Raw genomic sequence first — 14,378 nt, forward strand, 5'->3', positions numbered from 1 at the left:
CTTGAGATAGTCCGGATTTTAGGAAACGCACCGCCGTTATCGCAAGTTGTAGTCTTTCGCTGGCAACCCTGGTCCAGTACAATCCAATGTTAGCCAAGCTAAACAAATTTAGCTTACTTGTTGCTGTGTAGCTGTTATGTGGTTGTGGCTGTGTAACACTTTCTCTTGGCCGTCTTGTCGACATAACGTGGTACAATAAACAATATTAAGTGATAGGAGCATTATGTGATACATCACATAATGCTCTTGCAGGCATTAAAGACCACCGTGCTGCAACGGTGGTAGTACTTTTCAGAACGAAACACAAGTTCAGCTATGACATTCTTGAGCAGAACGACTTACACGGCGACCTCGTTTCATGGTGGTGTCACCCAAGTATAAAAGAAATCCTTAGAGAAAAGGACGCAGAAAAGCACATCACAAGTGGAAACCATGTTCCCAAATTCCCTTCCTTACAATTGGCTTCAGACATGCTCCAAAACACCATCCAATTGCAGCTCCAAAAGTTCGGGCCCCACTTCCACCTCTGTAAATGTCAAAATACCTCACAAGAAGGTTTGAGTAAAAACAAGGAATAGATTATGTTGTTTTGCTACCATAGTGGTGTGACAAACTTTTCCCTCTTGCAGGAATGTCTGGAGAAGCATGAGCGGGACATGGAGTTGTCATTTGCGGTGCAGCGTAGTGCCACAAAGAGTTGTGGCATTTGTATGGATGTAGTGATGGAGAAAGAACCACCCCCGGAACGGCGTTTTGGCATTTTGGAGAAGTGCAGCCACGTTTTCTGCCTCAGCTGCATACGCAAGTGGAGGGGTACTCGGCAATTCGAGACCAAGACAGTCAGGTAACAAAGAAGCAAAAGTGCAGCATGCTTTCTACATATTGACAGTCGAGCATGCTTATAACAATGCGACCATCAAATGAAGTTGTTCAAACATATAGAATACAATCTAATGAAAAGGATTTGAACTAAAGAGAGTCAATCCTGGTCCGCACTATTGTATTTCAATGCGTCCATCATCGTTGTGTGCAAACCGATGCAAGCCCCTTCGGAAGGACGAGTTCAATTGTTGGACAGCAAGGAATGTTATGGCCGTGGTTATGTCCTCATCTTCTATTACTTCTGGTATTTATGTAATCTGCTGTAACTGGATATCTGAGGCCATTTCTCGCAAAGCATCGTCCCAAAGGTGCGGACATGAATTGGAAACCCATGCGTCCGTCACATGCAGACAAAAGGACACGTTAGAACGCGATACTGTGGACCAGGCTTCACTCTGAATATGAGCTAACAACAACTTTATTGATGATCATAATTGGGAAGTATTGGGGATTGAATAAGAGCTAGATGCACAAGCACCGCATGCTAGCTGCATTGGAGATGTGCCATAGCTTGAAAGGCCTTAATGTACATTTACGGTCACATGATGCCACAATTATTAGAGGATCACGTGTGTCAAAAATAGGACTGTGCGAATAATGTAGAAAGGTCGAATACGAATATTGTGGTGTTCCCCTACATGAGGCCTGACCGGCGATGATGGAATGTCCTAGCGGGCAGATGTGCGTGGCCTCAAGCTAGTACGGTGCCTGTAGAACTGGCTGGCAGGAGCAGTGGCGCGCGCCAGCAGAGGCACGTCGTTGTCATCGTTGTCCACGGGCCACCACAGTCTACAGCTTCTGTGACCTCACGGTCAACACTGTACTCTGGGCTCTGCATGTTCCAGTAAATGTACTCCTAACTTTCAGAATTATGTTCACGAAAAGATGGAAATATGTGCAGTTTCTAAAAAAAAGTACAGGAATGTAAACATAGAACTGAGAAGAGAGGGCAATGAGTGGGGTGCATGATAGAGCACTGCAAGACTGCCTTCGTGGTCCCGCTGTGCAGCTCTTTCAAAGGGTTCATAACATGTCTGAGGGGATGAAAAAATCTCTTCTCTATTCCAGTATCTAATGTTGAAAAGGAATTTGCTGTAAATGTAAAAAAAAAACGCATTGGCTCAATGGGCGACTGACAGGACCGCGCAAAAACTTTGTTGTAGCGGTATTTTCGTTAAAAAGCCGTTCATTGTATAAAGCAGTTTGACTGTATGTGATATCTTCAGTGATATCGATATAAGACCAGTAACACCTGACGCTTCCAACTTTTCAAATTTTATTATCTTTTGTTGGTAAGTGATGTTCTTGAGTTTCTGATTGAGTGCAAAAACATAGCAAAGGCCAACCCTCCTTATCAGAGCTAAAGAGGTATCCAACACCGAGTGCCTCCATGGCGTGTAATCCTGATGGCTGCAACATGTGGCTGGTGTGCTGCTGGCTTGTCAAGGACACGTTCACTTGTTGCTTACAAGACCATATTTATAAACCAATGATGTCTGCAAAGTACGCACATACAGCACAGCCGCTCGGCATTTTCTGGTCCTTTTAAATGCGAGTTGTGCTGTTTAAATTAGTCATTTCCCACCTCGAAAATTTGCTTTTCCACCCGACATACACCCACATAGTCCAATTTTTTCAGATTTATGACTTTTGAAGTAAAATCCGATATTTACCTCCCAATTTTTTAAAAACGTGAAACCTGGAAACACCTAATTGCCAAGTCTAATTGCTGTCTGCCCGGAGGTGTTTCGACGCTTGCCTGTGCATAAATATTTTGGAATCTGAATGAGGCCTCTTATATTTCCGATATTGCCACGAACGTGGGGCAAGACCCGGCACGTGACATGACACACTGTAGCTCCAATGCAGCTACAGTGGAGATCACTTATAACGTAACCGCTTACAGTGCGGGACTGCTTACAATGCGGCTTTTCCCGAGCCCCAATATTCTTCCCATAGAACATAATGTATAGGAATACCGCTTATAATAGTCCATCCCGACACGGGATACCGGTTATAGTGCGGTCACCGAAGGACAGAGCGCATTTGTCAGCGAATTCCAAAGCGTGAATCACCCATCGCGGAGAACGCTTCTGTTATCTCCTCGTGACGAGGGGGGCGAGGAGGTTGGATGCCCGGGAAAGCTTCCGACTTCTGAGACACGATCAACGCGCAAAACTTATCCAAAGATCTTGTAGATAACTACTTTGTTTCTTCAGTGGTCACTTTTGACGGGCACCGATGTCTGCATCTGCGAGCGAACAGCCACCGATGAAGCGATAGTGTAAGCCATCCGGGACTGTGAGGCGTGCGTCCCAGAAAACAACTCTGATAATGATCGGGACTTTGCGGAAGCAGAGATGTCCTGCAAAGAGGCAATAGTGTGTGTGCACAAACTAAGGGACTTCTGTATCCCGAATGGACTGAGCGACGAGGCATTCAGTTGTCGCGCCGTTGTTGGGGTCGCACGTGCAGACACGGTCAGGAAACTATGCCAGACAAAAATCACAGCGTTTTTCCAGGCTCCGTGAGAACATTGAATAAATTGTTTTCTCTGCAAGGAATCTCCGCGCTGTTCAGTCCGGTGCACAACATGGTGCGACAGAAAGGTGGGTGCTCAATCTCGGGCACGTATTGGCCTAAAAATGTGATACTATTTGGTTATAGTGTGGTACCACTTATAGGGACGTTAACCTGGAGTTTGCCAGCGCGACACTAGCGCCGCGTTTCTCCCCCGGTGGCACGGGGAGGCAAAGTTTCAAAGCAGACTTGTCGGGCGACGAATGTGATTACATGCGCTGTGCACGACCTTCCACCTGCTTCCGTGCAATATCTGAGAACGTACAGCCCGGGGAACGGGAAAAATAAAAGCCTGGACCACATTACTGTTATAAAATGTATTCAACAAAGAACACCGGGCTTTTCTCTTCTTCTTTCGCATTCAAACTCAAGCTGATAGCTGTGTGACTCTGCAAGCTTATAAACTTGAGCTGTCCGGTCTTTGCATCTGCTTTGTGCTGCACGCTCAGTTTTTTTTTTTTTTTATAATTAATTTCGTCCATCAGCTAGCCTGCGTCTGCGCCATTCTGTCGTAGACGTAGACTTATGTCTGGGGCTGCGTAGTACTATGTGAAGATCATGAGTAATGTGGATTACACATTCATTCATTTTATAAAATTCTTAGTTACATATTCTACAGATATAGGAGGAACAAATTTCTAGACAGCGAGTGCGTGACAAGCATAGGAGAAGTATGAGATGTCGCGAGTGCATGTGAATCCCAAAATAATCATACCTGTGCAGGATCCACCGGGACTCAAAGTCAATGTCTCAAAGTCAATAATCTCAGCAGCAAACGTGGTTTGGAGTAAGCAAAGAGGGAAAACAACAACTTTATTTTCGACCTTGGAGAGTGGGGAGTTTCATCGCCACAGGCGATACTCTACCCCATTGCTGGATGGAATGGGGGGATAAATAACGAGCCCCTTCACAATAACGATCGAAGTCCGATGGTGTGCAGAAATGTCAGAAGAGCTTTGAGCGCAGAGCGTTGCTGGCCTGGATTGGGCCAGGGACCAAGCAATTTCGATAGGGAGAGAGGGCGAGAGTCCAGCTGACGAAGAGACTCGGAGAGTGTGGTTCGGGAAGGTTCGTAGTGAGGGCCAAAGAGGGAAAAGAGGAAATGTAACTCTCATAAAGAGATCTGACTACTGGCTACTGACAAGTATGCATAGTGGTCGCTCCATTCATTTTATAAATCATTACTCCACCGGCTCTCACACCTTCTTCGTAAACCCGAGTAAAACATTTGAAACCAGAGATATCCAACTGTATGCATTCATGCTTTATTCTTCAGTCAGGTTTCGCACCGAGCTAGTAGATCTACGGCACCTGGGGAGCAACGGCATTTTACTCATATTTCGAGCCTGTCCGATAATATTCTGCCTTGCGCCAAAAACGCGCCGCTGTTGATGGTTTCCCTTCTTCCGACTTGATGGTGAAACAATCCTCGGTCTCTTTTGCCTTATAAAAAGCGCAACACAGCTTGGTCATTCCGACACAGCACATACCATGCGCATGATGAGGGAGCACGCTACTTTGGAAACTTAGCACTATCGCCACAAGTGGCGCTGACTGCCGTAATCAGGAGCGCCCTCTGGCCCAACCCAACAACCCTATAGTGCGGATTTTCGGCGGTCCTGCGACATACGTATAAGTGGTCTCCACTGTAGTATGCGCTGCCAGCACATCAAGCCCTCATTGAGAGGGACTCAGTTTCGTTTGAACCCCACTTTTTGGAACAAATCTTGGATCCCCTTCGAGTTCACATTAACATGATTGCACTGTGACGAACAAATGCTGTGTGACTTATTTGTGGTTGGACACACATACTCAAGATTCTGTTGCTTCATTTTAGGGCATGCCCAGAGTGCCGTGTTCCTTCAGACTTTGTTACACCAAGTAGTTTCTGGGTGGACATGGGAGAAGAGAAGGACAAGCTTATAGCAGACTATAAGAAGGCGCTCAGGTAAGCCTTGCGCAGTATTTCCAACTTATATGTGCCTATTGACGAGATGTGCAAGTATGCCACTCCGATTACTGTACTCGCTCACATAATTACATTTTTAAACCCGAAAACGTATCACCAGAGACTGGGTGCACTAATTATGTGAGGAGAGAGTTGGGAACCCAACGAGTGATGGAAGTGCAGCGCCAAACTGCTCCGTAGAGGGTGTTTTTGCTGCATTTCCGCCAAAGTTACCTCAAAGCGTGGAGCAGGCGTCTACTTCGTGGTCCACGGAGGTCGCGCGCGGTTTACATATTGAGAAAAGGCGAGGGGTCCCGACACCACAATATTTTTAAACTAGTATTTTCAACGGCGCGTTTATTTTGTTAAAGTACAGCGTGAGATGGTGCCGAAAAACATGTCATTACTCTCGTTAACAGCCCACGAAAACTTCGCACCTCGGCAAACCGACGGCGGCCATTTTTGTTGTGGCACACGTTTGAGGGCAATTTGTTTTAATGTTGGAAGAAGATTAACAGGAAGTGTTTCTAAATCAAAGAAAAACATTCTGAGGAAGGTATTGTGGCGCACGCCTAAAAATTTTGCCGCCGTTTATTCTTATCTATACTAACTGCCATCGCTACGTAAGTCACACTTACCGTGTCGGAAGCACGTAGTGAAAGTGACATTCGCTTGTTGGAGTGCACTACACGAAAGTGACACCAAATCATCCCTTGTGCCAGGGGTATTACTAACCTGCTAATCGGCCGGAGCCGATGCCAGCTAGGCCTAATCTAGCCCCAGCCAAGCTGTGTCTAGACGCACATGTGCACTGTCACGTGGACGCTCAATGATTGCGCTGTACCTTTTTTTGTGTTATCTTTGTGTTTTCCCCCAACCTCAGGGACATGTTGCCAACGTCAAGTAAGCACTAACTAGCTTTCATTTTGTTTCGATGTTCATCGCTACCTAAGCTGAGAGGCACAAGGTGATCTCCAAGCAAAGACTGCTTTTCGATTTCTACGTGTAGCTTGGCGTGTCTCTAAAGATATCATTTGGACCTATTGTTGACGGTCAGTAGCTTGCTGCCTTTGAGGATCGCTAGGCTCTTAGACAACGAAACACATTGCGCATGTGAACACGCAGTTCACGCCTGCTATGCACTGACTCCTAGGAAGCAGGTTAGGCTCGTTGCTCCCCAATCTCCCGCCTCTAAATTGAGTGGCAAATTGCACAAGACGCAATTAAACTGAAATCAACGTGGAAAGTGCTCATTCTACATCATAATTGGTAACCATACGCACCGACCGTGGATCTCGAAGCTGCGTCAAAACTTGATTTTTCCTGCGCCAGAACACTTTGAGGCACTTCCATCACTGAGCTCAACACTCTAAAGATAATTCAACTGCTTCCATCATAGACTGAATCATCACAAATTCGGTATGCTGGTAAAATACTAGCCATATTTGTGTGTCAGGATACTACCATACACTGCTAATTTCTCCTCCTTCTCATATTTTGTGGTTTTACTTCATTCATTGGCTAGCATGGCCTTCCTTTTCCTCAAGAACGTGTCTATGCGCTGTCGTGTGCAGCACTGTCTAATAGTGCTGCTAGAGTCATGGCGCATAAAATAAAGTGCTGACATCTCTGTGTCCAAGTTGGGGTGCATAATTACCCGTGCATGTCAATTATGCGAGTAAATACAATTTTACAGTTAGGGCAGGCATGTGCCACCTGGCACGTGGTCACCTGGCACACTTGCACGAACATTGAGGCTACTCCTCAGTGCTGCACTCTGTAGCTTTGCCAGGAATAGCCTCAAAGTTTGTGCAAGCGGGCACTGACCTGTTGCGACTATGTGAAGTCTTTGTATAACTGTTAATATACAGTTGAACCTCTATATAACGAATTTGTAAATGCTGGCTCTTTGTTTCGTTAAATGGAGATATTCGTTAAATGGAACACGCCAAGTTAAACAAAGATGGCCGCCGCACTACCAGCGCCGCGCGTACCGCAAAACGTCATTTGTCATAAAACAGGTACTAAGGTAAGAAGGGCACAAAATATCGAGCTTTATTCATTACATAACACTAGGTAACGCGTAATTTGTGCACAATATCGTTCTGAGCATTCATAACCTTCGTAACTCCGGATGACCTCGACTGCTTTCTCCTATGCGATCGCGTATCGAAGTTTCTTGGTTGGTTCACTTGCACTCATGACGTCCGGAAAGAACAACTGTACACCGCCGAAAAGAACGAGAAACGGGTACATGTCACGTAGACGTCTGCGCCGATGGAACCTTGAACGGCAGCGGCATCATGCCCATTTTACCACCGTCAGCATCAGCGGCGCGAACAAAAACAAGTAATGAAAAGGCACAAAACCGCAACGTACTGTCGTCTTCATCAACACAAGCAAATTAGACTTCGCGAGATGTCAGCAATGCGTGTTTTCTTGTCCGAAAACAGGTGCGAAGAGACCCTCGCGCCGGTTTCGAAACAGCGTCGGCGCAACGATTACCGGCGGCGGAGACGCACATGTCGGTACGCTCGTGCCTACAGCACGTGACAACCGAAGTAACCAACGAAAACTTGCGTAAGGACAACAGAGAGGGAAGGTTTCTCCTCCTTTTCTTCGTGGTGAAGGGGAAAGACACGCGCAGAAGAGCCCAGAGATTTCGTTAAATAGAGGTGACCAAACGAATGTATTTCGTTAAATCGAATGCAAAAATACATTGGCGTCTATAGGGATGCGTTCCTGCAACGGAAATTTTTCGTTAAACAGAGGATTTCGTTAAATCGACGTTCGTTATTGAGATGTTCAACTGTATTACCTTTCTACGTCAATACTAGAGGAATGTAAAATTTTGTGTTTGTGTACCTGTCACGTACTTATCTCAGGTCGTTCTCTTTCACAGTGCAAAGCCTTGTCGTTACTTCAAAGAGGGCCGAGGGGAATGTCCCTTTGCGGGGGCCTGCTTTTATAGGCACGCCTATCCAGATGGAAGCAAGGCTATCCTCCCGCCACCTCGGCCGCGTCGTCGCCAGAATCAGGAAGGCGAGCTGGAGATAATGGAGGTAAGCCCCACTAGTTGAGCGTGTTTTGACTCAGGTCAAACTGGGGTTTACTGACTGTACCTATATATTGCAGCAGCATTGTGCACTTCGAGCATAAGATGAGTAAATACAGTAGCACGACAATCTGACACTGTATGCTACAGTGCTTATGCGTAGAGCCTTGAGTTGTAAGGTAAAACCCGAGAAAAGGCACAAATGCAGTCACTGGAGAACACTAAGCACTACTCATTCAGCTTTGCGTCTCGTGTTCACCTGAAATGTGATACAAGCTCATTTTTTTATTTCCCACCTTGCGTGAACTGGTATAGCAAGATTTTACGCTATTTTATGGCTCCTGACATAAAACGCGATTTTTATCGAGTAATTTTAGAAGAGCATAGAACCCAAAAACGCTAGAATAGGAAAGCTGTATGGTCAAATAACTTGTATAGAATCTGGCAGGTCAGGTAAACTAAAACAAACTTGCGCGACCAGAACTGCACTAAAATGCGTGGTGCATACAAATGAGACAATACAAATTTTGTGCTAATGTAGGCGCTCTGGGAGAGCAGTGAAAGGTTGGTATTGAAACAACTGTCGTACAAAGTTGGCAATATTTCAAATACTTTGTTCAGTACTTCAATGCATCACTGTGTCAGAAGCAGCTATGATTGTGTTCAACAACATTCAACATGCGAACAACATTCAACATGCGAAAGACTCAATGGGTCACTGATCGATTTGCCCCCAACTAAAAAAAAGTTTTGAGTGATTTTTTTAATAAAACCATGGACGCCGTCCCAGAGAGCCGGTATATTTCTGCTTTCAGAATATTTCTTATTATTAGACAAGCGCGATATTTCGTATGCATTTAGGCTCGAGTATGCTTTGTTTTCTGAGCTGTGCATCGTCTGAAAGCTGAAGGAGCCTAATTGTAGTGACACAGTGCACCTATGTGTCAGCTGAACCCACATGAGTGTGCAATGAAAGTAGATAAATGTTGTCCCCTGTGTCCAGTGGGATAAATGTGTGTGGACAATGACTGTATTGTGTTGGTAGCCTGGTTGGTTGGTAAAAGCGGGTGGAATTATTGGTTTCTCCTGTCAACAATGGAGATTACTGCCGTCATAATCGTGCCTATCACCGTGTACCTCAATGAAACTAACTTACGGAAATTTGTGTTGGTCATATTCGTTAGCAGCAGGACAGACGTTAAGAGCCTTTGAAGTCTCTCTTCCTCTTGCTTGGATAAAGTGTTATTTATTTAAGAGGGGATGCGGGTTTCAATTCGCAGAAAATGACAAAAAGTGTAGTTTTTTTTAAAGTCACACTTTTCGCTTGTATAGTTCATTTTCTTTCTAATCCCGAAGTTTCATTGCTGAAAACTTTCGCGAAGTGTCCCAAAAAATTAGTTATATGAGCAAATGTAGCCAAAATGTTCCTCCAAAGTCATGCAAAATTCTCATTTTTCAAACGCCTGTACAGTCAAAGTCCTTTACAACGAAGTCCAAGGGGCCGCGGAAAATGTTCGTTGTAAAGGTGATTTCGTTAAAAAAGACCGTGGAGCGATATTGCAGTTCAAACTGACGGTAATAGTCGCGTTGCAATAGTACGGGGGTAGGCTCAGGGAGAAACCTATCACGCACGTGTGGAAACCAAAGTCGGAACGCAGAGTCGTAGTCCCTATTTTGGCATCAGTTTCCACTCTGACAACATATTTCTGGGAACGAGTTTGAATACGAACGTCGCGGAGGTTACGCTTCGCGGAGCCGATGACCGGTGTCGTATTAGCGCAGGCTCAGGAAGAAACCTATGGCGCATCGTGTGAAAACAACCAAAGTCAAGTCCGACCACAGAGTCGTAGGCCTCTTCAAGTTTCGCATCAGTTTCGACTCGAACACGAACCGCGCAGAGGTTTGTTCATGGCACGCTTCGTGTAGCCGATGACCTGTGTCGCCACCGTCGCGCGCAATGCGGTTCTTGTTTCTGAATGCACAGCATCGTAGAGCCCGGTTATGAACTCATACGGCTCATGACATATGCAAGCTTATTTACTCATTTATTTCTTCAGACTAGAAAAAACTTACCTTTTTTTGAACAAGTGTGTTCAAAGCACCACACTTGCGGTCAGTACACTGTCAGTCACAATACCAAAAAAAGACAGCAGTCCCTTTCTTTTGTTTGTTCGGCCCCATGTGAGTCAGTGGGCACGGGGTCTTGGGGGGGGGGGGGGGACATGACCTCCGTGTTCTCCGATAATGCGACAAAACCCGCGGAAATCGGAAACTGGGGGCGCGTGACTCAGGTGGAGGAGGGGGTAAACGACGCTGCGCGGCCCATTACCACGCGTCAGGAGCATTTTCTTTGGGAACTTCGTTGTATGGGTCGTGCGCTTCGGCAATCGGACCGCAGAATTACTTCGTTATTTCGGTAGTTTCGTTGTAAAGGATTTCGTTATAAAGGCTCTAATCATACATTACGCCCTATGGAGCGCTGACCGGACCGTAAAAAAGGCCTTTTCGTTAAAAAGGCGTTCGTTGTAAAGGACTTTGACTGTATCTCCGGAACGGCACCACCGAGCGCCGCCATCTTGGTATCTTAGAAGATCGCATTTCATCGTCTTCAAAGTTTGCGCATCCGTGATCTCGTCTAATGAGATGCAACCCCACCAAGAGCAAGAAATGGGAGGCCCTGCGGAGATAGACCACTGGTTTGCCGCGCCACGTGACTCCTGCGCGCTTCGTAATTGGCCTGCTCCGCTGTTGCCCCTAGCAACCGGCGCCTTTTCCATCGGGTCGTCTGCTCTTTGTCCACCGTCGTTTGCTCGCGGGCGTGCTTTCGGAGTACGTATCCAGTGTTCACGTGTGGCGTTTTTGAATTTCTCAAACTATTATGGGCCGACTATCGCTCTAGACAGACATTCTAACCACTCGCCACTTTGACAGCGGCAAGCGAAGGCGCACACCGACACTACTGTCTGTGCACCAGCTCCCTTCTACAGGGTTCCATTGCCCTCCTGGCATATGACTTTCCAGGGTAGCAACAAACCTACATGAAAGGAGTTCCAAATGTTTTTCAGTCTAAACAAGGAATTTCTTCCCCAATACACCCAACACATCCAGGGATATTCCCAGGATTTTCGTCCCAGGATGAGTGGGGGCTGTTCCGTGTGTGTGTGGAAGGGGGGGGGACCCATATTTGCAGCTTTTCTGGCTTTTTGGCCTTCCTTGCAGATGATTTGGAGGGGTGTCACTAGAGAGTTGGGTGTGGTTGGGGGTGTCTTAGGGAAGTATAGGGGGTGCTGGGAAAATCCCTGAAACATCCCCCCCCCCAAAAAAAAGAAACCAAAAAACGAAAAGCTGATATGTGTGTATTTGATTGAATGAACATTGAATATGAATGAATATAACTGGGCAAGGTTACATTCCCACCTCAGAATTCCTCACTCAAAGTGTGTCTAAATTTTTCATTCGGAAGACCAAAAAGATCACTTTTGAGAAGGGCACCAAAAAGTAATACCTCTGGTGCTTTTTAGTGTGGCATATGCCAATGTAGAACTTCAGGTGCTGTTTTCTCAAAAGGGGTTCTTGGGCTTCCTGCTCTGCTTGTGGAGCTGATATCTCAGCAATTACCTGGCATAATTTGATCCCATTTGTTTTAATATGCTAATTGATGCTATTTGTACACCATGACATTCTTGATTTTGCATTTTACTCCATTTTGAAATTGAGATACAGTTATCTGTTTCTACGACCAGTGTATTGATTGTAACCAGATGACAAGTATTGGAAACTAGAAATTCTAGTGCTAGAATGTCACGGCATGCAGCATACATTTGGTGATACACCCAAAGCTCAAGTAGTCTTCTATAACATTTTGTAAATCCTGCAGGCCCTCCACGAGATGTGGAGATCGAAGAAATTGTAAAAAAAAAACTTCCTTAGATATCACTGTGATATCTTGGGATATTCATTTTGGAGGCATTATCAACACTTATACTAACTATCTATCTATCACTATACTATCTTTTTGACTGGTGCACTGCCTAGAAGGCCTCTGGCTGTTGGCAGGTACCGAACAAAAAATAAACTCACTTATCACTTATACCAAGTTCCATCAGAATCTACCAATAAATAAAGAAGTTTGTGTTGAAACCCACGTCCCCCCTTAATCAGGGAGGTTGGAAGTGATGTGCAACTTAAGACCGACGTTTATTCCTTTCAGAGGCTTGTCTTGTGGGACTTCTTCGACTTCCACGATGACCATGACTTCCTCTCTCCATTCAGCTTGGAAGATGTACTTGAAATCATCACAGAGACAGAAGATGACTCTGATTCAGACTGGAGCGACATAGATATTTTCCTAAATTGATTTAAATAGTGGTTGCTAGCCAGCATTTCTTCCTGTTGTTCTCGTTGGTAGTCTGATTTCACGTTTTTTCTTGCCTCCCCCAATTGTGCATTTCTGAGAGCACTCTAGGGAAGCGCAATCTTTTTGCTCAGGGCGCACAACTCTTGAGACCGCACCACCCTTCCTGCACCTCCCTCCTCAAAGATTAGTAGTGTTTTCGTTTTATGTGGGGTGTGCGAAAATTATGTATCCCTTACCTGTTGCTTTCACTGCTGTAGATGGAAAATATTGTAATATGTAGTAAATTATATGCTATAAATTCACTAGAAATGTTCTCACACAATACTGCAATGCAAATGCATTTTGCTTGACCCCATTGGGAACCGTTGCGAGAATACTTCGCTCTTCTTTAATCTAGTGAGCTTGGCATGCCGCTAACAATAGCTACCTCGGGACCGTGTAGACCACCAATGCTTTCCAAATAGACAAAAGTCGCATTGTCTTTCTTCACTTTCTATAGTTACTCCACTGGGGAGAATCAATAATGCCACAATAATACAACACTGAATGGGCCTAAACAAGGTATTGATAGCTTGGCGCATGACATTCTTTAAGCTGTCCGTGCCTTGGACAGCAGATATGGGACATATCAAACCAGGACTATCGAATAGTACTCATGTGGTGCAAGCTCAGTGATTGAATTCGTATTGTTATTCACTAAGCATTTCCTGATTCCAATATTCGCACACCCCGAGTTGTTGTGCTTTTGTTTCCCAAGCATGAGCAACAAGCGCAACTTTGGAGTGGGGAGCATCTTTTTTTTTTTTTTCATGTGGGAGCTGCTCCACATTGCAGTAGCAAATGCTATGACGTCTGTCTTCTGTAGCCACAAAATACTGTGTAACAGTCATGCCTTATGTGAGGCCCAGTGAAAGCAAATTCTGGAACATACTGGAGGTGCAGTTAAAGTAGTCATCACATTTTTCATGCTTAACAAGCTGCTAAATATCAATTGCCCATAGAAGTTCTTTTTGTGCTCTGGATGCCGTTTCTGTTTTCTTCAGTTCCGAGTGCAGCAGCCGACCTTGAGACCCATTAGGTATACCTCAACTTAAAAGAGCAGTAGGAAGGGAAGCAGTTATGGAAATTGTCTCAGGCTTCTTTACAGTTTTGTATAAACATGTATATTTTGAAGTTGTGTAACAGATATTGTACAGCATAATCTCTTCTGGTGATGAATTAGGTTAGAACAAATAAATGTGCTTGAAAGAATTGATACCAACTATGTTTTCAGTCTTTGAATACTTGCAGTTGTGTATCTGTGCAGTCCCTTGCAATCACCACCACTTAAGTGTTCTATTACGTTTTCTACTTATGACCTATACTTAGGGTTCCGGAGGATTATTTTGGCATATTCCTAGGATTTTTTTAGGTTTATTATGTTCTTTTATTTATCACATCTGTTAATATCCGAAGTTAGGAGAAAAGCTACTGCTGTGCTGTGTGCCTGCTTCAAATTAAAGCAGAGCTCCCGCTGATTTTCTGTGCTCAATTTGCGGTCGATTTGAACACTTATT

The 14,378-nt window shown here is 45.0% G+C and overlaps 1 protein-coding gene across 2 annotated transcripts in view; it reads left to right on the forward strand.

Annotated features, from left to right (window-relative positions):
* Nucleotides 1-14,077, forward strand: part of LOC135396416 (probable E3 ubiquitin-protein ligase makorin-1) — a 34,662-nt gene extending 20,585 nt beyond the window's left edge. For both annotated transcript variants that reach the window (XM_064627381.1, XM_064627382.1), the window contains 4 exons: nucleotides 630-844; nucleotides 5,300-5,410; nucleotides 8,313-8,472; nucleotides 12,676-14,077. In XM_064627381.1, the coding sequence (XP_064483451.1) occupies nucleotides 630-844; nucleotides 5,300-5,410; nucleotides 8,313-8,472; nucleotides 12,676-12,822 (633 nt within the window). In that variant the 3' untranslated portion in view covers nucleotides 12,823-14,077. The remainder of the gene's footprint in view (nucleotides 1-629; nucleotides 845-5,299; nucleotides 5,411-8,312; nucleotides 8,473-12,675) is intronic.
* The last annotated feature ends 301 nt before the right edge of the window (nucleotides 14,078-14,378 follow it).

The sequence above is a fragment of the Ornithodoros turicata genome, chromosome 6 (genome assembly GCF_037126465.1).
Source record: "Ornithodoros turicata isolate Travis chromosome 6, ASM3712646v1, whole genome shotgun sequence".
Classification (NCBI taxonomy): Eukaryota; Metazoa; Arthropoda; class Arachnida; order Ixodida; family Argasidae; genus Ornithodoros; species Ornithodoros turicata.